This window comes from Neodiprion pinetum, chromosome 3, assembly GCF_021155775.2.
Source record: "Neodiprion pinetum isolate iyNeoPine1 chromosome 3, iyNeoPine1.2, whole genome shotgun sequence".
NCBI lineage: Eukaryota > Metazoa > Arthropoda > Insecta > Hymenoptera > Diprionidae > Neodiprion > Neodiprion pinetum.
Window position 1 is genome coordinate 24,252,740 of NC_060234.1, and position 27,564 is coordinate 24,280,303.

The 27,564-nt window shown below is 37.4% G+C and overlaps 2 protein-coding genes across 3 annotated transcripts in view; one reads left to right on the plus strand and one right to left on the minus strand.

Annotated features, from left to right (window-relative positions):
• Positions 1–4,834: 4,834 nt before the first annotated feature.
• LOC124215006 (transmembrane protein 70 homolog, mitochondrial) lies at positions 4,835–6,591 on the plus strand. Its single transcript, XM_046617843.2, has 3 exons — positions 4,835–5,103; positions 5,171–5,545; positions 6,383–6,591. Exons 1-3 carry the CDS (start codon positions 4,990–4,992, stop codon positions 6,572–6,574), a joined length of 681 nt encoding a protein of 226 aa, XP_046473799.1. The 5' UTR covers positions 4,835–4,989; the 3' UTR covers positions 6,575–6,591.
• LOC124215002 (ankyrin repeat domain-containing protein 12) overlaps positions 6,326–27,564 on the minus strand; it is a 47,626-nt gene continuing 26,387 nt past the window's right edge. For both annotated transcript variants that reach the window (XM_046617837.2, XM_046617838.2), the window contains 7 exons: positions 24,781–24,946; positions 20,856–21,065; positions 12,170–12,753; positions 10,876–11,399; positions 10,260–10,803; positions 9,451–9,906; positions 6,326–7,852 (listed from right to left, as the gene is read on the minus strand). In XM_046617837.2, coding sequence (XP_046473793.1) covers positions 7,673–7,852; positions 9,451–9,906; positions 10,260–10,803; positions 10,876–11,399; positions 12,170–12,753; positions 20,856–21,065; positions 24,781–24,946 — 2,664 coding nt within the window. In that variant the 3' untranslated portion in view covers positions 6,326–7,672. The remainder of the gene's footprint in view (positions 7,853–9,450; positions 9,907–10,259; positions 10,804–10,875; positions 11,400–12,169; positions 12,754–20,855; positions 21,066–24,780; positions 24,947–27,564) is intronic.

The window sequence follows — 27,564 nt, forward strand, 5'->3', positions numbered from 1 at the left end:
TTGATGTGTTCCTATACTAAAAATATTCATTACTATTCCAGGTATTACCCGGGGTGGTCGGAGGTGGACGAGGAGGAGGACGAGCTGGACGAGGAGGAGGACCAGGTGGACGAGGAGGAGGACGAGGTGGACGAGGAGCAGGCGGGGTGGGTCGTGGGAGAGGACCTCTCCTCTCCTCAGAGGAGGGGAGGGGGAGGGGGAGGGGGAGGGGCAGGGAAGGGGGAGAGGTGGGCGGGGAGGGGGAAGGGATGGGAAGGGAAGGGAAGGGAAGGGGGGGTGGCGGGGAGGGTAGCGGGGCGGGGTGGGAGGGGGGAGGGGGGGAGGGCGGGAGGGGGGGGCGGGAGGGAGGCGGGAGGGAGGGAGGGAAGGAGGGAGGGTGGGCGGGCGCGGGAGGGGGGGGGGGGGTGTACTGCTCTGTTAACTCTAACGGGCTCGCATCGACATCCGTCCTCCACTCTCTCCCTCCCGCCCGCCCGCCCTCCCTCCCTCCCTCCCACCCTCCCTCCCTCCCTCCCTCCCTCCCGCCTCCCTCTCGCCCCCCTCCCGCCCTCCCCCCTCCCCCCACCACCCTCCCCGCCACCCCCCCTTCCCTTCCCTTCCCTTCCCTTCCCATCCCTTCCCCCTCCCCGCCCACCTCTCCCCCTTCCCTGCCCCTCCCCCTCCCCTCCTCTGACGAGAGGAGAGGTCCTCTCCCACGACCCACCCCGCCTGCTCCTCGTCCACCTCGTCCTCCTCCTCGTCCACCTGGTCCTCCTCCTCGTCCAGCTCGTCCTCCTCCTCGTCCACCTCCGACCACCCCGGGTAATACCTGGAATAGTAATGAATATTTTTAGTATAGGAACACATCAAAAATATTGTGTAAGGATTAATGTAATTAATTAATTAATTAATAATATAATAAATTGTATAAGATTATTCATAGCTACTGAATATGTGCTTGCACGAAAAATGAATTGAAATAATTTATTGTAAACGTGACAAGTTTGTAATATTTCAGATGAAATGTAATTACAATTGCCATTAAATATTATAAGAATATTGATTAATTAATTAATAATATAATAAATTGTATAAGATTATTCATAGCTACTGAATATGTGCTTGCACGAAAAATGAATTGAAATAATTGATTGTAAATGTGACAAGTTTGTAATATTTCAGATGAAATATAATTACAATTGCCATTAAATATTATAAGAATATTGATTAATTAATTAATAATATAATAAATTGTATAAGATTATTCATAGCTACTGAATATGTGCTTGCACGAAAAATGAATTGAAATAATTTATTGTAAACGTGACAAGTTTGTAATATTTCAGATGAAATATAATTACAATTGCCATTAAATATTATAAGAATATTGATTAATTAATTAATAATATAATAAATTGTATAAGATTATTCATAGCTACTGAATATGTGCTTGCACGAAAAATGAATTGAAATAATTTATTGTAAACGTGACAAGTTTGTAATATTTCAGATGAAATATAATTACAATTGCCATCAAATATTATAAAAGTGTTTTACTCACCCAGCACAAATCCTCGTCCTCCTCGTCCTCCTCCTCGTCCACCTCCGACCACCTTCAACCACCTCGAGTTATACCTCGAATACTAATAAATATATTAGCGGACTGACAGCTACCGAATTTGGGGTTGCGCGAAAAACGAATTGAAATAATTTATTGTAAACATGAACCAGGAACCACGGAGCGCTTATCCTGGAAGTCGAGAAATTTTATTAGCGGACTGACAGCTACCGAATTTGGGGTTGCGCGAAAAACGAATTGAAATAATTTATTGTAAACATGAACGAGGAGCCACGGAGCGCTTATCCTGGAAGTCGAGAAATTTTATTAGCGGACTGACAGCTACCGAATTTGGGGTTGCGCGAAAAACGAATTGAAATAATTTATTGCAAACATGAACCAGGAACCACGGAGCGCTTATCCTGGAAGTCGAGAAATTTTATTAGCGGACTGACAGCTACCGAATTTGGGGTTGCGCGAAAAACGAATTGAAATAATTTATTGCAAACATGAACCAGGAACCACGGAGCGCTTATCCTGGAAGTCGAGAAATTTTATTAGCGGACTGACAGGTACCGAATTTGGGGTTGCGCGAAAAACGAATTGAAATAATTTATTGCAAACATGAACCAGGAACCACGGAGCGCTTATCCTGGAAGTCGAGAAATTTTATTAGCGGACTGACAGCTACCGAATTTGGGGTTGCGCGAAAAACGAATTGAAATAATTTATTGCAAACATGAACCAGGAACCACGGAGCGCTTATTCTGGAAGTCGAGAAATTTTATTAGCGGACTGACAGCTACCGAATTTGGGGTTGCGCGAAAAACGAATTGAAATAATTTATTGTAAACATGAACGAGGAACCACGGAGCGCTTATCCCGGAAGTCGAGAAATTTTATTAGCGGACTGACAGCTCACGAATTTGGGGTTGCGCGAAAAACGAATTGAAATAATTTATTGTAAACATGAACGAGGAGCCACGGAGCGCTTATCCTGGAAGTCGAGAAATTTTATTAGCGGACTGACAGCTAACGAATTTGGGGTTGCGCGAAAAACGAATTGAAATAATTTATTGTAAACATGAACGAGGAGCCACGGAGCGCTTATCCTGGAAGTCGAGTTTCACCGCGTAGCGGACCCGAAGCGCGGGATCCGGGAGGTTGAGAACCCGGTACTCGAAATACGTAGCGGACCCGAAGCGCGGGATCCGGGAGGTTGAGAACCCGGTACTCGAAATTTGCGGAGCGCGACTCTCATCCGTCCGCTCTACTGCGCGGTTGCTTCCAGACTGAGGAATTCTGCTAGCTGATTTTGAATTGGTGACGTCACTTTCTGAACATCCGACATCCAAACTATGGTTTCGAACTTTGATACTATGTATGATGATGTATGATGTACGATGTATGATGTACGATGTATGATGTACGATGTATGATGTATGATGATATGATATGATGTATAATGATTTTAGCTTTCACATTTCATACAAGAAATACACACCTCATCTCTCCTGCCGATTTCAGACTCAAGCGGCCAGGCCCTTCGATGGTCAGCCGTTGACTGAAGATATATTCTTCAGTGAACGGGTCGGCTAATAACGCTGCCGTTCTGCGACAGTTGGATGATGAAAAATTTCGCTCGTATCTTTCAAATGTGTGTTAAAATACACTCGACGTGTTAAGAAGCGTCGTTCTTTCTCTCCCTATCACCTTTCTAGGTCTTTAAATCACTACGCAGCGTTAAATACTGTCTCATATACGGAGTATCCATTTCATCTCGATCAAAATTAGCGCATCCGTGATGTATTACAGCTACTCTGAATTTTTTTCGATACGAACACTTTTCGAGAACAATTCTGCTCCTCTACCCAACGTGGAAAGTTTACTTGCGACTAGCTAAGACAGCGGTTTGAACGTTGAACCGGTACCAAGAACGTGAAAACACTTAATTTCATTCTTATTGTTCGGAATCGACTAATGCCGCCCGGCGCTCAGAAGAGAGTAAAATCAGTTCTCTGAAGGACGGAAGATAATTACCCCCCCCCCCCTTTCGCTGCCGCTCTTCTCATAGAGTGGGGTAGCTGCACGCGACTAGTTAGTAGAAGTGCGCGGTAGTGGAAATTAGATACCAATTTTCGGTACAGGTTTCGTATTCGGTACCTTCGGTTGACCGAAATATCGAAATTTCCGTAAATACCGAATTACCGAAATTTCGGTAGACTTTAATCTACAAATATCGTCGGAAAAAGACTAAGAAAAATCTGTGTTGAACTGTAGTAAATACCAATAATCTAAAGAGTATTTAGATTATCAGAAATTTCGGTACTTCGGTATTTACCGAAATTTCGATATTTCGGTGTCGTTATTGACAGAAGGTTTCCATATGGATACATTTCGAGGAAGGAGATACCGAAAAAAATTCGGTATACCGAAATACCGCGCACCCCCCCCTGATTAGCTGTTCTTCCCCTCTCGTGGCCCGCACCCAATGGGTAGAGCGACAGAGAGGGCGGGAGAATTATCATCTTCTGTCTTTTAGAGATCCGATTCAAATACTTTCACAGGAAGCTTACGCCCTTACTGACGCTGTGTTTTATACCTATATCGCTATAGTGTTAACGGGCGGGTGAAATCACCGCGTAAGCTAGGCGCAACGCAATCCAATGTCCAGAGGATTGCCGTATATCCTCAGTCGATGCCACTGCTCCGAAACACGGTTTGAATTTTCGTAGACGGTGATTCTTAGACGTAAGCACCATAAGCATCATCCAGATAGCATCATAAAAATCAAAGTTTAATAAATTAACTGTGTGAAAAATGTCAGCAATTGATAAGAAAAAATACGGATATATAACCGAAGAACAAAAAACCTTACCTATCAGTAAGCGGCTGAAAGTGAGAATAAACATTGCTTGAATTAATTCCATGCCTAGTGCAATACCTCGAGCAATGTGTATATCTACTTCATTATTGTATTTGTAATCCGTGTTCACTTTCGGGCCCATGATAAAGTTTTTCCGAGTAAATACGTAATTATTGAATAGTAAGTTTGTTGGTCTTACAAAAATAGCAGATTTCACAATAAAAGATAATTGAAATTATCGAAATTTATCGTATACGATTTGCAGTATCGCACCGTCTTACCCATTCGATAAAGGGTGAATCGTAATTATCGGTACGGTTAACTAACCGAAGCTCGAGAATACAGTTTGATATATATCGCATTCGATATTTCAGACATCTCGCATGCGATACCTAGGGCCATCAATTCGCGAATAGAGCCTCAGGGCCCCAGGGAATCCACTGGTAAACTATAGTAAAATAATCACATGAGCCAGCGCGAGTCGCACTCACCGTGTGGTTTCGCGGTCCTCGTGAACATGATCGTATATCGCTGATAGATCTCGATAGTTTAACATTTCGGCAAGCAAAATACATTCATTAGAGTAATGGCATTTTTAATAAGCCAATGTGTATTCGGAAGCATGAAGAGATCGATACACAAAATAACGCGACTGAGATGTATATTAACGGACATAAAATCCGGCGTTGCCGAAAATAAGGTTAGAATTTTGGAGGATTGAATGCTGAGTGCACTGACATATATAAAATTATTATGTCATTTTGCAGAAATTTTTACCCAGTTTACAACAGTCATGTAAGTTCACGTCAGAAAGTAACACGCACTTTGATAACAAGCGGATATCAGAAACTGAAAAAATTTATCAAGGTTCTTTGACGACACAAGTCAGATCAGTTAAATTCTTTACACTTGTCACCTCGATCACCGGTATAATTTCGCAGCCAATGCTTTATGCTAAGATTGAAGAAATAGGCATCACACCTGTAATTGTTAGCGTTGGAGCATTCTATGGGTTCTTTGTACTGATATCTCCATTATTGATACACCTGGTAACCAAACGGTATGTTACTCAAGTAGAATACAACTCCAAAGAGGATTACTATACCGCATATACGTACACCTTATTTCTACGACAAAAAAAGGTAAGTTTTTTCCACGTACTTTCTTTTCCTTTTTCGTAGATTCGACCAAAGCTGCACGTGTTTAGTTTCAATAAACATGCTTATCTGGGTTATAATTTCACAGATATTCTTTAGAGTAGCTTGATCATAATACATATCTCATTGAATTTCTACGTAATAGGATGAGGCATGCATATTTCAATCTTCTAGGTATTTTACTGAATTTAACTAGTGATTTTAGATAGTTTCAACATAATTTACTTTAAGAATGATCACTAACCATTTTATCAAAACTATTTTTCAAGAAATATTTCACTGTGTAGTCTTAAAACCATGTTTCAAACCCTAAGGTTCAATTTAATGACATTGTCATCATATAATATTGGATAAAAAATCACTATTTTATTATTTTAGAATAACTTTGAATTAGGGTCGTAAAATATGAGTATGTTCTGTCATATTACAATCAGCCAAATTTTAAAAAATCCCATTTCTAAAATAATGACTTGCTCCAAAACTACATCATTACACCAACATTTTATTTCAATGTCATTTTCACTAGAGATCAAGTTCACACCTAGTCTTTCAAATAATTATCTCCAATTAAAACGATTTTTATTTTACTAACCAAAACAATTATTCCTGTAATTCTCAAGATAATGTTTCGTAATTGACACTAACAATCATATCGTGCCATCTCAATACTCAGTTTTTTTTTTCCCCATTTTCTTCCCCATAAATTGGCCAGTTTTGTGATCAATACTATATTTTACGATATAATATATTATTATGCAGATCATATTTATTAATTCTACAATGTATAATTAAATGTTTTATTTCTTTTATACAATGTTTAAGATTCAGTTTACACCAGACGATGTTAAGGTCCCAGCAATTCCAGCCATGCTGACAACCCTTGTGGTGAAGGACAATCCATTGTTCCTAGATCCAAAATTGTTCGAGGATATAAATCATTACAAGAGGATAATGGGATATGATAAGCCATTAGATTTTTCCCTAGATTCAGAGTCTAAAGATGAGAAAAAATAAAGATAGTATATTATTTATTGATTTTGTGTTTTATGTATCAAAGATGTCATATTCCTTAACCTACTAACATTATTGTTTTCACTGTTTTTACAGTCATTCTATTTACATTTGTGAGTAATATATTACTACCGTTCATCGTTTTATCGATCGTAGTAATTATAGTTTCTAATTTCTATAATTACAAAATATATACATTGTGTAATTTATTACACATTATTTATAGAGAGATCATCGTAAATTGGCCAGTTATTTTCCACACGACATATTCTGGATTTTCTGGTGTACACAATGTGTTAAGCTATTCTTTAAACTAGCAGGTAACATTCGTTACATCTGCTAGCCTTATACGAAATAGTCCAATCTTAATAACTTTTCCTTGTCTGTAACCACCTATTATAGACTAAATTAAAAGTGCACCATAAAAAGTATTATAGAAGGATACGTGAAAAGAAAAGTTGTATGAGTCAGGCAATGAATCATGATACTGAAAGAAACATATAACCAGTACGATGTTTCTCTAGTACGAGATAGATCGTAATTATTTGTTTTTGGAATATTCGCCGGATATATAGAACTTCGAAACGTATCACGTAAATTAAAAAATTTCTGCGACAATGACTCAATTGTGAATTTAAGGCAAATAATATTAAACAATTAGTTCGAAACTGTTAAAACGTACATTGTTTGTATCTTTCGGAACTGATTTTTTCAAAATCACAAGAACTTGCAATAGTACTATACAGAGTATGAAAGAAAATGAGCTCAGTTGTGATAACTGAAAAATTTGAAAAATATGCTGTCTGTCAAGTAACGAATTTTTTACGACTGCATAATGATTTATACAAGTTATGTTTATCTATAATCGTATAATATTTCATGAAAATTTGTCATAGCGTGTAATATACCGGTCTCTTCAGAATAGGATTACAATGGCATTAACGACTGACTTATCACAGTTATCTTCACGAGATTTCATTCTATAATGTTTCGAGGCTGCTTTGAGGTAAAGTTGAAGAACAACTTCTGAAATTATGATTTGCAAAAATCATGCATATGTGAAATGATAAGAACCGTCAATGTGGCTGTGATTGGAATTCATTATGCTGGAAGAAGATCGAAGTCGTCGGAAACGTGGACCATGGGAACGTGAAGATCTTCTATTTGAGGTCTAGCTTTGAAATCACAAAGACCTACTTCCTTCATCTTCCATTCCCAATCCATCCGTTGTACCGCATGAAGAGACTCCGCTTCATTGTGATGCCGTAATAGCATAGCTTCCTGAAAAAACAAGAATATACGTACAGATCTTGTATGATCATGAATGGAACATTGTATTATCTAACCAATTTCGAATTCGTGTAGAGTGGAATTCATCAAAATACTCGACACACAAACTTATCATATTGGCTGCTGAACGCTAGTTAAGACTTAAGACACCATGATTACTATGACACGACATCATTTGTGATGGAAGTCATAGGCCAAGTATAATTAGTAATTCCAGCTTTATTTTTAAGTTTGTAGATATTTTCGTAAGGTTTTCATAAAAGATATGAATGATAAAAAACTTTTCAATCAGTTTTCATCACTTAAAAATATCGGAATTATCTGATGGGCATCTTTCGAAATGATAAATTTTTCAAATCCAAGATTTCTTGGACAGCTTTAAAATGTACGAGTGCATATTAATTAAAATATATTCAACTTTGGAAAACTTCAATAAGGATTGGAACACTGGCGATTCCTATACATTGCGACCACCTGAACACGAATTTCTTGGTAACTTCTGGGAAAGAAATTATAATTTTTTGAACAATTTTGTCCAACAATATAGTTAAACTAAAAATCTGAAAAACTTCGTCTGGCATGGAAAGGAAAAAATCAATTTTATCAATTCCAGATATTTTAAGGGTGTCCAGCAACACGGGACTTAAAAATTCCAGTATAATTTCCGCATTTTTCCTGTCATTTTATAAAAATTCCCGGACATTCATAACATTATTTTGAGCTGCATAACGACTGAATATTAGTTGTTTTAGATAGTAATCTTTAAATACGTATGATGCTTGTTGAAAATAATATGCTCGTTGACGAACATAATTTCCGAATCAATTGGATTTCCCAATAAAAAAAATGGTCGAGCATCCCTTTACCCTGCTTAAAGTATGTATCTATGGCAGTTGTAGGCGTATGAGATGTGGTGAGGAAATAGACGAAAAAAAATGAAAAACTCTTACATAGCTTATATTTATTAATAATATAACTAGACGAGTTGTTATATACCATTTCGAAGATATGATTTCAATGTGAAATGAGTTGAGTAAGGGTTCTTATTATTAGACTTAGGTCGAAATTTTACAAAAGTTCGATTTGATGCAAAAATTCTCGGTCGATGAAATTCCTGTTTCCAGGAAATCCCGATCGCTGGAAACTCTGATTTTAATCTCATATCACTGTTTTCGAATTTAATTAAAACGCTATACAGAATGTGAATTCATATTTTTTAACTAGTTTTAACCACACAACTTATTAGACAAAAAAAAAAAAAAAGATTTGAAAATTATCGATTGAAAGTTCTCATGTAGATATACATTACAGCTCAATTTTCAATTACTGATTAATAAATATCTTCTGAAATCGAATTTTTTTAAATTGGAATAAATACACGAGGTAATTTCCATGTACACTTAGAAACATTTTTTCAGATAAGTTACAAAATTTCCTGACCTGTCTCGATTATTAGGACTTTTCCAAGATCATAAAAATTTCTTTTCCGCTCCTAGGTTTCCTAGTTTTCAGAAAGCATGCCATCTCCGATTAAGGATAATATATAAAAAGCCAATGTTATGACACACAATTTCACGTGTTCAGTTTACCTTAATTTTTTCCCACTTGTCATCAACGTCTTGAAGCCAGCTCAAAAATAATCGTCCATTGTACCGGCTTCTTGCATTTCTGTCTTTTTCTTCTTGTTCAGGAGTTATTACATTGTATACTTCTTCATCCTTCAAAATTGTACAAACCGAAAATGGAAGTGACTGATTTGCCAAGGCTCTAGCAGCTCGGCCGTGCACCCTGAGGATTTCTTGCTCCACAGACAAAACCAATTTCTCTTTTTCAACTACGTGTTGCATTCTTAGACGATACCTCTCCTTTTCCTGCTCCATGTACAGATCCTTCATTGCACAATGCAAACTAACTGGCGGGTTGACATTTGGTTCTTTATTAGCATTTCCAGCCAAGACATAAGTGCATCGATTCATTAAATAATCCTTGAAACCCTGAGGTGGTTTTGGTTGTACAGGGAAAAGACCTTTTCTCCGCCGCTCAATCTATGAAAAACAAGTTTTTTTTTTTTTATTTCATCCGTTGTACTTGGGTTAGTGACACTATTAGCACTACAAATTCTATTTTTTGAATGTTAGTGAAATATTATTTGAAACTCAAAGTCTGAAACATTTTCAGTGTAACGTGGAATGCATACTACTAGTACAACTAATTTTAATTTTAAACGAATTTACTTTGACAGAGAATTTCTAAATAAATCGATTCTAACCTGTGACTGGATTATGTAAAGGTGTCAGTATCAACGTTTGAATCTCAAAAGCAGTTTTGGAGTGGACAAGATATGGATATATTTGAAAAGATGCATGTACATATTCAGAACTATCTAACACTATTTTACCTGTTTCCTTATGTTGAGGAACAATTGATAACAATTGGTGATTGGCTGATCATGCGGATGAACTTCAGGTCCTGTATTAGCAGCTTCAGCAGCTTCATTGGCGGCAGCTGTGGCTGCAGCCTGCTGTGCTTCCTTATTCGGTTTCATTTTTCTTTTCCTCGGATGGAGTTCAACGGTAGTAGGAGGAGTGGTTGTGTTCGGAGTTGAAGTGGATTGAGTCGATGACGCAGTATCTGAACTCTCTGTGTCTTTCTGGGTTTTTGAGCTACCATCGGAATTTTTCTCCGTTTTCTCACTGGTCGTTGTTGTTTTCGAAGTACTATGAGGAACTGAGGTTTGTTCGGTTGTTGTCGTTTTTGTTGGATCCTGACTGGTAGTTTCTGGTGTCGGAGAATTGTGACGCTGCTGAGGTGATGAATTGTTTGAACGGTCATTTGACGATGCTGCTGCAGGAAGTGGAGACGAGTTTGAGTAACTGCCGTTTCCTGATGAAGCGCCAGCAGTTTCCTTTGAGATAACCGAGCCGTTGGCACCATTGCCAGACCTGAAATTCGTAATTATTAAAAACCAGTTCCCAGACAGAGCATGACACATCAATGCTATAAATTCTTCATACCTGTGTGAACTTCGAAGGACTCTTTGATGGTGTGTAGACCGTTCTTCGCCATGTAGAGCTCCAGTGAAGTCTTTTTTTTCTTCGCTTTTAGACGGAGCACCTTCAGTGGGACTCGTAGTTCCACTGGCTGATTGATTTTGATCTTTGTCAGTAGAATCGTTACTATTTGAGCTTGCGACAACATAAGGCAATTGGTGATTCCTATTCGATGTATTCTTTCCATTTCTATTTCCCTGTTCCTGTTCAGACACTGTGCTCTGTGGTATCACTATTTTCAGAGGTGGAACTTTTGGGGCCGAATTTGAATCCGAACTTTTTGATCGATCGTCTTCACCGTCTGATTCAGGGGGGGCTGGAGTAGCTGCTTTTGTATTCGTAGAACCAACCATGCTGCTAGCCGGTTTCGGACTACTACCAGTAGCTGCAGAAGAGCTGGGACTTTTTCGATCGACATTGGCAATGGAAGTGGCTTGATTGTTTTTACCTACAGCAGTATTTCCTCCCAGTTTACCGAGTTTTGTACACTGTAAACAAAGAATTATTTAATTAATTTGAAAACGAATCCTTAAATATCATCTACGAGAGTATACACAAGTAGATGGCTGAAAAAAGTAGGCGAATTTAAGAATTTGTAAACTATATATAAAGTTTGTGGATCAAGCTTTATCAACATACTTTTTTTAATTACAATCAAACGATCAAAACGATTTTTATTGACATTGATGGCAACAATTTAGGTTGGTGATATGCAGTGCCCACGATACCTCAAACAAGGCTGAAAAAGATTTACATACTTCAAATGTGGAGACAGTATTGTCAGATAGTTTAGCCTCCTAGGCGCAGTTCAATTTTTTTTTTTTTTATTAGCTTATTTCATTGAAATTGCGACCGTGTGAAGTTGAAGTTGAATTTTTCGTCAAAATTTTACTTTATTTCATCAGGAAAAAAATATGATGTTAAAAATTAGTGATATCGTGATAAACAGGAGAAATCATCCAAGAATATTATTTCCAACCTTGAACTAAATCGGTTGAACTGTTCTTTAGTTATCGTGAGCACAATAAAACACGTCACTGAACAAAATGGTTGATATTATTATCAATAACAATGTGTTCTATTGAATGACTCTAATTTAAGGACAACAAAAAGCCAATAAAGCTTGATTTACATACTTTGGAATAAAACAAACCCCAATTGAATTGAATAGAAATTCCCAAAGATCCACCCACTTTTCCAGCTGTCTACTCATATGTACCCTCTTAAGAGTATGAATGAAAACTCGTTCATCGCCCACCTTTTCATTAGTTGGATTATTTCTACCAGCCGCCAGTCTTCCAGTTACCACAGTTTTAGAATTGTCCTTAGTGCTCTCAGATTCCTTTCTCTTCTTTCGACGATTTTCTTCATCTTGCTCATCAGGATTATCACTTTCTAATGTGCGTTTAGCGGCAGGTGATGCAGAGACTGAAGTCTCATCCGTATTGGAGGCAGAGATTTCAGCTACCGCTGACAAAGCACTTACGGTCCCTGAAGCATTACTTCCAGATCCCCCTGCTGCTTTCGTCACATCTTTATCCTTGTCACCAGGGTTCGGTGAAGTACTCGCTCCTCGAACTGGCGTCGCCTCTTTTGAACTTTTAAATTCATATACATCCCCACTTTCTCCAGATGCGCTACTGTTATTGGCAGACCCAGTCGCCACCGGGTTTCCCCCTGACAATGCTGAGGACTTGGACCCATCCATGTTTTGAGACTGGCTAGTCACACCGTGGCGTGGGGCTGTACCACTCTTCTTGTCATCCCTGGAGGTACGCACCTGGTTCAACCGCAGCGTGACCCGCGGTGAGCCGCCAGACTGCCCAGTTCCCGATCTGTCGACTGAGAGAAAATAAAGTCGTTATTGTACAGATTTATGAAAAATCGATATATAATGATGATTAATATACATGGAATTGCGATTTATGAAGGTTCATCGAAAACGCTAACAATAACGCATTGAAGAGTAAGTGAAATTTGGTAAGTGACCCAAAAGCCCAAAATGGTAAACTTGGCACCAAGTATTACGCCGATGTATATTCGCTTATTATTAGAACTTAAAATAACTAAAAATTTGAGTTTTTGATCAAAGTAGATCCATTAAAATTTAAGGTACATAATATGCATATGATAACAGGCGTTACACATTTTTTGATTATCAGGATACTGATCACAGCTAAAAAAGAGTGACTACAAACAGACCCGACTGATTCAAAAAAATCTATAAAAAGTTAAAATATTTAAAGGATACTTTGAATGTAATTAACCTTTCGTTACTCGTGCTTGATTGCCTGTCAAATTTCATTTTATGGCAGGCACTGTGCCGCTCATGTTAAATGAAATGTGACGTCTCCACGTCACAATATAGTAATGAAATATTTCTTAATAATAATAATATTTATGTGTAGTTATATTTTTTTATTATTTCTGTCTACTTATATTTTTTTTGAAAAATATTAAAGTTCATTTCTTTATCAAAGTGAAAAGTATTACAGTAGTTTATGTTTAATGGTCAACTAATAATTGTCATTGATTGGCATTAACAACTTCTTCAAGTCATATTGTAAATATTTTAGTCTTATTAAAACTATGATAAATTCGAAACATCTGTATTTGTAATCTGAATCTATAATAGTGATCTGCATGCTATTCCTTTGTTCTCCGACCCAGCAGTAAACTTTATGATATTTTTACCTTGAATTTTTTCTATTCAGCTATAAGCTTGTCTTCCAATTAATTTTTTTATTTTTACTTTAAAAAAAACATTGGTGTTTTTGTTGTTACTGTCAATGTCTTGGGTTAAATTGTCGTCACTTTCATCTTCGCTATTGAACTTGTCATCAGATTTTTGTAACTCTGACTTAACATCAGAATAATTTTTTAGTTTTAATAAAATTATTTTATAAATGAACAAAAATTAAGTAAAAAAAAAAATATATGTACTTAAATATGTTTTTTAACAAATTTAAATTCAATTCCTAAGGTTATTTTATGTCACAACTAAAATACAACTACATATCACAAATCTTGCTGTGATATAAAGCAAAAATTTAGCACGCTGTATGTATCGGACATTTTTACTGTCAGCTGAGAGGTTCCGAGTAAATTCTGACAACGTGGTGGAAAAAATTGAATTGACAATTTAACTCACATAATGAGCACTGTGTCGCTTTTTCAGGATCTTGTTGAATATAAATATATTTTACTTGTACATTATACTTGTTAATTATAAGTATATTTAACGATAGTAAACATTTCAAAGAGAGAATTGGTAAAGTATGAAGTCACAATTATCCATATAGTTATTTATATTGCAATTTATTTTGTCTAAAGGGCGGGTTCGCATTTGTAGCGCGAGTAACAAAAGGTTAAACTGACGCAACATGCTGAAGAGTAAGTACCTCACTAACAGACTGTCGAAACACGTCTTTGGAAATCTGCATGACGATTTACTGTCATTTTCTTTAAGATCAATCAATATTGTCAGTACAGCTATACAAATTAAGACTCAAGTTCCCTAATTTTTCAGGGTTCTTAAAACTTAAATTTGGTTTGTGTACAAATTCTATATAGCGAGAAATATGTGAAGAAATTTTAAGGTTTTGGAATAAACGTTGTTTTATTCCTTTAAATTACTATGCGATTTTGGCAAAAATCAATAACTGTAGCCCTAAGAAATAGTCTTTGCTTCGGTATTAACTTCAGTACCGCAAATTGATGAGTTGAAATATTACAATGTTATTGTTCGTTTCTGTTTTTAATAAAATCAGCACATATACCGGCGCGCACATGTGAAACAAGAAATACTGACAGTGTCTCATCTACGTATTGATCAATTTCACTCAAATCTCACTAAAAAATTATATCTCACAGATCTTTCCATATGACTCTGCTTCATGCATTTGAAAAATATTACATTCTAGAACATCTTGCCTGATCATGCTCATTATGCAGTAAAGGAAAAAATTGAAGAGATTTAGTTTCAGATTTAAATAGCATTTTTTGATGATGTTAAAGTTTGTAACAAGAAATTGACTAAATACTAAAATAGAATCACTATCTAGTAACCTTAAAATGATTTTGTAAGACTTATCTTCCAGCGTATAAATATATTCTGTATTATTATGATTCATCGAACTTTAGATAATCCTTAATTGTAAGTTGTAAAACTCGTTGCGAGATTTACAGAACATTACATTCTTCAACCTGACATCATTTTAAGATTGGTAATTTGTTAGAAGCTTACGTATTTGTCTAAACAGTCGCAAAAAGGTGGACGAAATTATGACAGAAGCTAATAAAACATAATATAAATATACACAGGTAAAAATGATACCCAATGGTCTTGAAAAATAAATTTATCTGTAATCACGGAACAAATACTTTTGGGATTTTGGTTATTCAATTCTTTATTTTAACAGCATTCAAAATTAATCCGTTAAATTTCATCCTCTGATCAACTTCCCCAATGATTTAATATTAATTTCAAAATTAATTCAACTAATCGGCCGATGAAAAATTACTATTGGGTAAAAAATGGTAATAAAATTATCGAAAAAATCACAGAAAGTATAATGCGTATCGTAAAGTTGCTTAGAGAATTGCAAAAAATTTGGGGATCTTGAGTCGGAGTAACGAATTTTTTAAAATACTCATGTATTCTTGTAGATATGGAGCTTCTTCGACTGTGGCAGAATGAGTTTGAATTGGATTTACTCAGCAAACAAGTCCATAAAATTCATGAAACATCAAAATCAATCTGTTCCTACTGAAACTATTTGATGAGAGTTTTCTGAAAATTTCGGCACCATCTTCACCGAACGTGTGAAGCCTCCTTGCAAATAAATACGAGTCATGCAATTTCCTTCAAAAAGTTTAGACAGTTTTGTTGTTGTATGGTTGAACAGTTTTTTCAAGAATTAAAATTGACAGTATACGTAAGTATGCAACTGTTCGTTTCTTAATTAGCTCAAAAAGTGACAAGTAATTCTGAAATATACTAGTAGGGGAAAAAAAAGTCGGCCTCGCACCTCGTGCCACGTGAGAACGCGTATAATATGACGCCAAGGCCGACGTCAAAATAGGTACGTATACTCGTATGTTCAAATGATATTGTAAGTACATACGTAAGTATGTACATGCATTCCTACCTACGAATAAGGTCGAGAAAAACTACGGTGAAAGAACCGAACCACGTCGCGGATTGCGGTCCAATTTCCTTGTTACATGCATGCGCGTGCATCCATTCCTGTATGTAAGCATACCTCCATAGGTTGTACGTACGTTTGCATTGAGCGCAAGTGCGATCGCGTCATGTACCAAGAATTTATAATCACAAATTAAGAACTACGTTACACGGCACGCACTCACACACACGCACACACACCGAACAGACGCACACGCACGCACTTTGCATTGTTCTTTCATTTGTTTTGCTTATCAATCTATCTAATAATTATCTCAATATTCTTATTTACTTCGTTAACGTGGTTTTCCTTGTATAATATAGGTATGCTTTTAACGGTATAACTGCGAAACTTCCGGAAGTTGATTATAATGTTTCGATAAAAACCATGTATAAATATAATTATACGTATACGAATGTAGAACACGATTGGAAATTGCAAGACGCGACAGCCGGCGATACGAAAACTTGTGAAAATCTGAACCGAGTGAAGAAATCCATGCCCGCGTTGCCGCCGCTATTGGTGATCTTGCAGCCACAGGTTTATGAGTCGCTAGAGAGACTTGCTGCTGCTTCTAGCTACGCTACGCTGGAAGAGACGAGTCATCAGCTCTCTAACTCTCCTTTCTCTCTCTCTCTCTCTCTCTCTTTCGCTCTCCGTCCTCCCACTTCGCGGTTCTCGGGAGGCCGCCGTACGCTTCTCTCGTTCGACGACGCGACAATTCGTACACTTGGCCACAGTGATTCTGAGACACTCGATTTTTCCGACGAGGCGGTTACGTTGGCAACGTACAATATGCGGAATTAATGTCTTTTACAGAGTGAATTGCTTACTACAGAACGGTTCTTCGTCTGTCATAGTTAAATGCGCATGCGCTACAATCCGAGAGCAGTTGTGCGCCAGGGCGACCAACCGTTGAATTTTGTATTTTTAGCTTAAATTCTACGTTAATGAGTATGGTTATGTTTAGGAAGATTGAGCCTGTTTCCCGATCGGCCAATGGTGACGTTGCAGGCTGATTTTCAATTTCCAACGTAATCGACTCGTCGAAAGAGTTAACTGTCACAGAATCACTGCGGTCCAGTGTACATACCATAGCGCCTCAAACCATGTCATGAACTACGAAGTGTGTAACGACTCTCCCTCTCTGTCGAACGAACGACCGTAAACCCTCCCTTCCAGCGTAAGTCATTCTTCCCGGCGATTCGCACGGGTTCTTTTTATTCGTCTCGCTCTCTCGCACGTTTCACTTACGCGATATAGTGTCGAGGCTCTTTCCTCGTTATTAAATTATCTACGACCAATCACAAATCGCGGCGATATCGCGGCTGGCTTAAGCTGGTGTTGTAGCTCTGCGGGTAAGGCGAAGATGAAGACGAAGGCGAAGAGTACGAGTATTTCATCGAATGCGAGACATATTTTAGACCCAACCATATTTGTTTCTTTTTGCACAACACGTACATGGTATACAACTAATTTTTTTAGCGGGGTAGATTCTCGAAATTCATAACTATATTTCGAAAAGTATATTGCGAAACGTATGAAACAAAAATCATCCCTTAGGTAAAAATGTTCGGCATGAAATGACGGCTGATGATTTTAAGATCGTGATATCCAGGCGGATATAGGTATAGTTCGTTTACGGTAGTCGTCAGTCGGATTTGAACTTTGAGAAGAAGAGTCGGTACTAATTACATTCGAAATTTATAATTAGAAGTATAAGCGATACTAATTACATGGGCCATTTGTAATTAGTAATTGTTTTTTCAATGACAAATTGCATGTGTAATATATATAGTTATAATAATTAGAATGTAATTAATTTAAAAAACCGCTCAACACTGCTCAGCAGCCCCATTCTATACGCAATTTTGAACAAAATCACTCCCAACACGTCTTCATTTGACTATTGCAATTTCGTAAATTCCGGGCCATTTCTTTATCTTTGCGCCGAATGAAGATGTATTGGAGTATTTTTGTTCAGGATTGCGTGTAGAATAGGGCCGTTGAGGCCTTTTCCGATTAAGATATGTGGACTTCGATATTTGGAGATATATACAACAAAGTCGAAATAGATTAGGGTACCCCCTTAACGTAAATTCTAATAGCCGAGAATTCAGTTCAGGGTAATCACTTTGTACATGTGCATATATGTACTGCCAAAAGAAACGAGTATGCTTGTTATGAAAAGTATCGTCCACCATACTTAAGGTACTCCTTGCGCGGAGAGCAGTATTTTGTGGGTGCATAAGTTGGGCCCCTCCTCAATCATTCGTAAATTAGACTGGCTCTCAATAAAAATGAGTTATAGTTAATTATTACACCTAAAGATAGATTAGAATCGAAAATTTTCATGAATTGCGTTGCCAAGCGCAACCCCTAAGAAGTCGCGGTTACCAAAGTTCTTCTGCTTGTGATAATTTTCCAAGTTCTAGCATTATTATTTTCTTAAATATTCGGAGATTCCCTGTTTTTATCGTCGTTACGGATTCTTTGGAATTTTTTTCATGCGTACGGCAGTTTGTATCAGATATCTATTATTATTCAGTATATCGATTATCAGATAGAAACGTGGCCAGCATATCATCTCCATAAAATGCCGTTTAAATTTAACGATTTTCAAAGTTACAATTGCCGGATAAATATTCCGTAATTTGGCTTGAAATTTTTCTGACAAAAATTAGTACATTGTAAAATATTCAGGTTCGCGCAAGGAATACCCAAATTGGTATATAATCCGTCCTCATCTCAATCGTAAAACCCAATTAAAATTAGTAATTTCGTTGAGAGATCGTTTACCTGTACAGAAGCGATTAACAAGAACGGAAAGCTTTCGTCGATGTTAGGGTATATACTGCAGGGTCTCATTTATCGGTTGCTGAACAAGAATGCCGCTAACGCAGTCGACTTTACCTGAAGCCCGTACTTAAGAGGTTCTCTCTCACGCAAGGGTCGGGTATTCAGCAACCGATAAATGACCCTGTATCCTCGTCGAGATATACCGAGTAGTCGGTAATTTGGACTTTAATTTTTACGAGGTTGAAGTTAGTATCGTTATCGTAACGAAAGATTGGAGAAGAAAAAATCACCGTTTTCCAATTTTAGAATGACTGAAGTAGCTGGATTTTTAAAATTTTATGAGTGTCTTGCTTTATTATACGGTTTACTGGATTTCAGACATTTGAAAATTCGCAAAATAACGGTTTCCTCAATATACATCGTTTACAATAACGTTATTAACTTCAAGGTGATCAATTCTACGAATAAACTGGATACCGCACCAATAAATACGGTTCTATTTTTCAAATTAGTTATTTACTAGGAATAAGTTGACTCGATTGCGTTAATAATATTTTTTTATACTGTACTACTGTAAAGAATGCGAAAATTCAGGATTTCACAATTCTCGACACTATATTTTTTTCATCCAGAAAAATTTTATTTGTAGACTGCCAAAATTTGTGGTAAAAAATATTGTATTTGACAGAAAATTCAGTAAATCAATGAAATTAGCTAACAGAGATTTTGAAAACGAAATATTGATTCTCAATTGAAGTCCCACCGAATTTTTTTGTATCAAAAGAGTTTTGCGATTCATAGATTTGTTCTATATGATGTAGGTGAAAAATCTCTATTCGCAAAACTGTTCGAGTTATCAACTGGACATCAGCGACAATTTTTTCTAAATTAATCTCAGTCAAAATTTAGGAAAAGAGAAGAGATCGTTTAAAAAATCTCCAGCAATATTATTCGCTCCAATAATGACGCGTAAAGCACCATCCCTACCATATGGTATGTAACAGAAATGAATCTGGGTAAATACAAAAAAAACACAAACCAGGGTATGAACGATTTGAGAAAAAGTTTTATAATTAGAAAGGTCAAATTAATTCAATTCTGGTTACTGATTTGATCGTAATGATTTTGGGCTTATTTGGTTGACCATAGAAATCTCCAAAGATCGTTTAAAAACATTTTACAAAAACCAATCTCTAGAGTAGATGAAAATAGATTTGTGTAAGTACGGTATAACATGTTCAATATGTGTAACAATGTTCGTAGTAACCAATTAAATTGGCGTGTTTACAGACAATTTGTGGAGATTTCATCAGCGAGCCGCGATCAGCCGAGAAAAAACGTTAAAATTGAATGAAAAGCACCAGAGTTTAATAATTTCAAACATTTTGTTACAAATCTTTCTTCATTTTTGTTAATATTATAACGATTACGTATCAACACGAACTATACGAATTTCTTCAGAAGCATTTTTACCGCATAACAGTATCAACGTTGTTTCATTCGTGTTCACGATCATTGGCACAAGTAAAACTAGGTGAGGAATTTTAAAACCGTGTTGTCTCTCCTCTCCTAAATGTTGATTTAGACGATGGAGCGCACAGGAATCCGGGTATTTTATACATGGCGGGGAAAAAGAATCTCGAGAGGCAATAATCTTTTGAGTAACCGCCACAACGTGGCATGGCTCTGTTGTGTCGGGGATTCTACTAAAACATTCGTATCTGTACTTATGCACACACGCGACACGTACGTGGGGAAAAGCCACGCGTGCGCGCATACGCACGAAAGTGAGAGTAAGACGGAAGGGGTAAAAAGCGACAGGATGCGCAAGTTGCATCTAGGAATATCCCTAGGAGGTTGATCGTCACTTGACTCCCTCTCAGCCACGCAATATTTAAAGCATGAAACGAGGATATTAAATATGTACTACCCAGATACGGCAGAGACACGGGCGCTTACCTTTGTTTTGCGGTGGTGTCCTCCGCATCTCACAGGGGGCTCCACTGTCCTCTACGACAGACGGTGCGTTGGCGGAACTTCCGGTTGGTCTCTGTTGCTCGCGTTGTTGCTGTTCACCGACAAGTGACGCTGCACTACCGGCGTCAAACAACCGTCTCGCTACGATGTCGTCAGCCCTTGGATTTGCGCTAGACGAACTCACCGCACCGCCTGTGTGTTACAACAAAAAAAAAAGCACACACTGTCGTAAAACTGTTGCAATGAACTTCCACGCTCGCACATTATCGCGTTATTACTTGCATATTTCGTCGGTATACCGTCAAATCGAGATCGCGGTTAGTCAAACTCTGCATCTGCATGGTTTACATCTTAATTTACATCTTCCGTTGTTTCACTTCTTCGGCAAGTGACGATTTACGAAATACCATTTCAAATATACAACAATACGTAATGCTCGATACGTTTCGATCAAGTAATTTTATATATTATGATTATGACGCTGGTACTCTAGTCAGCGGCAAAACACGTGCCAAAAACATACTTCAATATTCGGAAACACCTGTTCAAACTCATCTTCCGTTATTCGTTTGCTCTTTCGCTATTTTAATACCCGAGTGAATATTTCTTACGACTGACATCATTAGCAAGTTTCTTCCTTCTTTCCTTTTTTTTGTGGGTTTTCTTTCCATCTAAAAATGCACATTTTTTGTTTGTTTTATTTTTATTCTAATACGATGGCAAATAATCCTAATAGTATAGCTACATTAATTTGACGAGGGTATGTTTACTATGCATCTAACGTTCGTCATAAGAATTTAGGTAAATGGGATTGTTGAAGATTTGTATCATTCAAACTCATTTTATATCACGATCGTTAATTCAAACGCGCGCGTGCAATATCCGCACAATTGTAAAAGAAACCATTTGATCGTAGGTATGTGTGCAATTAAAAAAAATGATAAGGTGCTCTTTTATCTATAACACCTTGGTTTTCGACTTTAAAGAATTCGAAGTTGTCGTTTGCTTACATACGACACTACTTTGCTCTCTATAATCGATAGCCAAAAGATATTTTAATGAACTTGGAATTAAACAAAAAAAAAAAAAAAACACGATATAAATGGTGCGAAGTTTGTAGACGCAAAACGATCACACAATCGCATTTATTATACGTAAATACATAAACATGTAAGTGACCCGTATCAACAACGTTATTCTGGACCTGTATTATCAGTAAATTGATCGAACGAGGAAATAAAAAATAAAAAAATTGTATAACAAAGTTGAAGACAAAATTGATAATGGTTACTTGCTGCGATAACGTGAACTTTCACGCCATGACAAAGATGTGACGATGAGGGTGAATCGTACGTGTATTCCAATTTCAATCGAAATTCAAAAATGTATTTGGCTAATACAGGCCAAATATCGTGGCAATAATAACTCCATCTGTACTTTATCGTACCCCCCACCGTCGAAAATGTATTTGTGTTAGGTAACACGCAATATGTGACGATAACGTGTTAACGTCACGGTACTATGTAAATTCAGATGGAAATCTTGTTTTGACACGAGTTAGAAGTCGTAGCGACGATAGGTACGTATATACAATAAACAAGACAAATAGTATGTACGATAGTCGCGATTCACAACGTACTCGATTCGGTATATTAACAATAAACAAACTGTATCTACACTTAATTCGATATCCCCTTCCTTTCCTCTTCCCTAATTACAACTGATCAATTTCGCAAATGAGCATACAGATAAATAGATTGGCGATGCTGCATAAAAAAAAAAAAAAAAACAAAAACACGAATTAACCTATCAGTGCAGAACACTGCCAACTGTCACGAAGTTACGGGATAAAAGATTTACGAAAAGAAAAAAAGGGATAGAAGACAGGTAGATAGCAACGAGGACGGAATAAAAAAAAAAACAACATTCATCCGATTTTATGTTTCAAATTTAAAAAGCATCGAACTGGAATCACCTTTATTTTTGGCTTGTCGCGCAAGTGGGAACAAATACGACCAGCAACAGCAACAACAGCAGCAGCAGCAGCAGCGGCACCGCTACTATTTGACAATTTAAAGCGCGCGAGGCGACATCTGTCGAAGCGCGTTTGAAACCTCGTCGACATAAACTCCCGATCCGCAAGCGGGCGCGTCCCCTTGCAAACTGATGGCCATGTTGCAACGCGCCAGCCTGCGCCCTGCCCCCAAGATCCCGGACATCCCGCCCCCCGCTTCCGCCGCCGTAAGCCCGCCGGTAGGGGGCAGAACACAACCCAGTTTCAAAACGAACATTCGACATTCGGTCGTCTGCTCTGCTCGGCGACTCACCCCGGCTTTTTGTTTACGGTTGTGCGTTCGGGTTTTTATTGTCGATCGCATACCACGCCGCAGCAAGTGACGTCACGCCTAGACGAATTCGCATATAAAAATATTTAATTTTTTAACAATTGTTTGATACGTGTATCGCAAGTCGAGGTCGAGCCCGATGCTTCCAGCATGGTATTGAAAATTTCAAGAACTCCTGCGAAGGGTGCGATCGTACCGAACCGCCGAATCTTGGTCAAGTGGTTACGAAGGCTATTTTGTTTTGCATCGCGATTTGAGATAGTCTCGGCAATTGTGGATTTAAAGAAGGAATACATAAAGGTGTCGTCTGCGTAAGGGTATTGCAGCATGGCTCTTATGCCGAACAAATGAGACAAGTTGCACTTGCCGGAATAGGCATCACTTTCTTTTCAGCACGAATATTCCATCTTCGGTTATATACGAAGTTTTATTTGCAGTGGTATTGTTGTAAAAATTACTTGTTGCGTATTTTTAAAAACGATCATCAAATTTCATTCCTGAAAACTTTCTTCTTTTATTGATATTTCAAAGATAGAGTTATACAGTGATTCGAAGGTTGCTCAGTTATGACGTTACACCGGAATTATGTCACATACAGAAATGAACCACTGTACTGTCCGAATTAAATGTTAGGAAAAAAGAAAAGCCCTTCATAAAAGCATGTTTCAAAAATCGTCAGCCGTGTTATTTGCGACAATGATGGTGAACACGGATGAAGCAGCATCCTTAATACGTAATGGCAATGAATCTGAGAAAATTGAAATAACTGTAAAAACTGTGATAACAACACGAGGAAAAGTTGTATAATCGGAACATTCAAAATGATTAAAGCCCGGTATGTTTTATCCGATTCTAATGTTTTCGTGTTTATTTTGTTCACCACGAAGACTTCGACTAGATTAGATTCGATTAGATTCATGTCAGTACGGTCCAATAAATGATCGTTCAAAGTTATATATGCGTGTTATATCTGTACTATCCACATAAGATTTCTCGACTGTTCTTAGACAATTTGAGGGAATCTGGTCAGTGGGTAAAATGAGGTGAAAAACATCAAATTTTAATTATTTCGAACATTTTAACCATAAAACCTTGCCCCGAATTGTTGATACCTAGTACCTTGGCTCGTGTTATTCTAATTGGCTCAGATTCATTTTTACTATTATACCGCTGTTGCTCATACTTGGTAACTTTTTGGATATTCATCCGTTCAGCAGAGAAACATTTCACTGCCGATAAATGTGACGGTTATCTACAGAATGCGACTATGTTATTTGAAAGAAGTAGATAAATTAGCTGATCTTGATGGGCCAGCCTACGAACTTCGGATGCGTTTTGAAATTATATAACATTATTTAATCAAATATTCTTTTTTATTTCGTCACTGGATAAGGCGAACAGTGACAAAACGCGTAAAACATGCATGCGTTACCTGAAACAACTTCCCGTATGTGGAATAAAGAGAAGTGGGAAGTCAGATATTGTGGCAACGGCCAATTAAATAGCGAATTAGGAAAAACGGGAGTTTGGATCATAATTGTCTGGAAGGCGGAATAACTCACCTGCGGCCGGCGATGTAACCTGACTGACGGTTGATCGAGCTTCGGTAGATTTATCTGAGACGAAGGAGGAGCGATCTAGGGAGCCAGAAGCCACGTCTACCGGTGTTTTTCCTCGTTTGTTCTTCAACGTTGAATCCGCGCCACTGTCGACCAGTAATTTCACAAGCTAAACAAAAGAGGATGCTTATTATTGCCCAACTACCAGCAGCAGAATATACCAAACACAAGCTACAAAAGGAATAGCTATAACAAACTGATTTTATAATGTGTTGAACTGTGAATGTCATAAATACATATCACATGAATGAACATTTTGTTTGTTTAACAATTTTTCCTTATTCAATGTGCGCTAAAAACGAGAGGTTCCCTAATGTCTCTATTACCAACAAATCGTATGACTGTCTATTTGTGATTGAGTGTGGGAAGTCTAAAGGTCATACGACCTTTCGAAATTGATTGCCTCTTAAGAAGCATAAGATCCGTCAAAATTGCGTTAAAAAGTTGTACGTTTTTTCAACACGAAACTCAATTATTCATAGCCAATATACAATTGTTGATTATACCAAAGAAAAAATTAAAACCAATTGTTATTTTCCGCCAAATTTTTTGATAAATTAGCTGTACGAAGTAAAATAAAAGCGGAAACGTAATGTCAGCTATATAAAATTCGTTGCCAAAAAACAAACGTTAAACTTTGGTCGAAATGTGAACGAACAAAAGGACGAAATTGGAAAGATGCTGTTCTCCGCTTCTTCGCCAGTCATATTTTGCATACATAATTAATTATTATTCTTTTCCTGCTTATCACTTTAAAAAATTATTCATGAAGCATCACAGGAATGGAATTTGGACTTGCTGAAGAACTTCAATCAAGTTTTACGATGCAGGAAACCTTGTCTAAATTCCAACTCTTGATCGATTGATGCAAATAATTTTTTTTTTTTTGCGAAATACAAATGCACAACTGCGCGGAGAGATCAAGCAGGTACAATAAACAAGTTTTCACCTCGGGAAGAATTGCTCAAGCGTTTGCGCAAATAAGACATCCGTAATTGGCTGATAACTCGATTTTGAAATTAGCAATCAGCGCGGAGATTTTTCTATTTAGCAGAAATATAACATGTATTTTGAAAGGACAAGATTTTTCTCGTTAAAGACAGATGAGATCAATTTTTGCTTTAGAGATACCTATGATTAATTGTCGCGAATGCCGATATCCTCTCGACTCGCATGTGACTGATAGTAAAATTTTCTAATACAAAATAACCTCGATATTTACTTTTAAAATTAAATGTCTTTCAGAAAATTTCGATAATTTAATGTCTTTAATATAAGTTAGAATTCCATTATAATCTATATAAGTACTTTATATATCAGATTTGTTTTCTAGAAGAATGGGGCAACTTTTGCATATGAAGATTATAATACAATGGGACTGTTCGATGAGAAAGTTTGCCATAAGTTGTGATCGAAACTCGAATTTCAAAGACGGTTAGGTTATTCATTCGTTTGTCAGGCTGCCCCGAAATTTCGTTCAGTTTAATCTTCATACATCCAGAAATGATACATCTCTTTATGAAACTTTATTTTGCGGTAGAATAACTTTATCTTTGAGAAAAATTCCGTTCTTTACAGTTACTACAAAGTTCTAGTAAGATGGGAATATCGTTACAATAACGATTTGAAAACTGTTATAAAATTACAAGAAATTGTTGTACACATAACTATGCAGGGTGATTATAGTTGTCGATATTATGCGACATGTTCTGCTTATAGAAAAATTAAGCCAGCTCGTTTAGTTCATCAATTTCTTTGAATTCAATAAGGCCTTAACATAAATTTATCCATGCACCGGCATAATCGAATTGTCGCGATAATTACAAGAAAATACAGCACGAGTGACCGTAATCAAAAAGAATCGTAACACTTACTAGAATTTCTGTTCACAGCTGAGCAACTCACTTTCATTTTGTACCCGGAACTATATTTTTCGATTGAATGGTGAAAAATGAAAATAGCAATGACCGTACAACAGCCGCAACTAGATATTTCTCTAGGTGTATTGGAAAACCATTATCGATAGCTGCGCGATATTATCGCGAAAAATCACGAAATAAGGGCGTGGTTTTGGAACGGCAAAAAATGCGTTCTAGAAATTGTGGGAAAACATTGCTGAGATAGCGGTCTCGGCGATGACGGCTGGGTTGGTCGTACTGACGAAGAAGGCCGAGGCCTGCGGACTGGATAACCAGATACCATCCATCCGGCAACGACTTAAAGAGGATAGACCGAAGGACCGAACTGAACACACTCCGAGCACACTCCGAGCGATTCCGGCGTCCCTGACAATTGCGCGGCTGTACGACCTCGATTTTAGAAATATGTCAATAAAAAATAAAAATACTTTCCATGTATGGACTGGTTTTGCGTAATGGCATATTTTAGTGACTAATTTTTTCTTTTTACATTCCGAACTGGAATTGAACAAAATTTGAAGAGGTTCAAGTTCGTAAATTGTTACAATGTGACGATTAAGTTTTAGGCAAAATCGTGATTTCGTTACTTTCACGATTGTTTGAAATTCACGAGGTTCAAGTTGGTGAAACTTGGACGTTACGAAACATCCAACATTTTAACGGCGGAGAAATATCAGTTCAAAACGATCTTTTATTAGACGTGAAATTTATAAACAAGTTCAATGAATTTCTTGTGCGGAGTCACCAGCCTGACTGCTGGTCGATATATCGACAAGCTCCGCTGTTAATAGGTTAACAGAACATTATC

Bases quoted from the DNA above. Each gene is read 5' to 3' on its own strand.
- LOC124215006 (XM_046617843.2), top strand. From the start codon at position 4,990: ATGGCATTTTTAATAAGCCAATGTGTATTCGGAAGCATGAAGAGATCG. The intron at 5,104-5,170 runs GTTAGAATTTTG...GTCATTTTGCAG, and splicing joins CCGGCGTTGCCGAAAATAAG to AAATTTTTACCCAGTTTACA. The intron at 5,546-6,382 runs GTAAGTTTTTTC...ACAATGTTTAAG, and splicing joins TATTTCTACGACAAAAAAAG to ATTCAGTTTACACCAGACGA.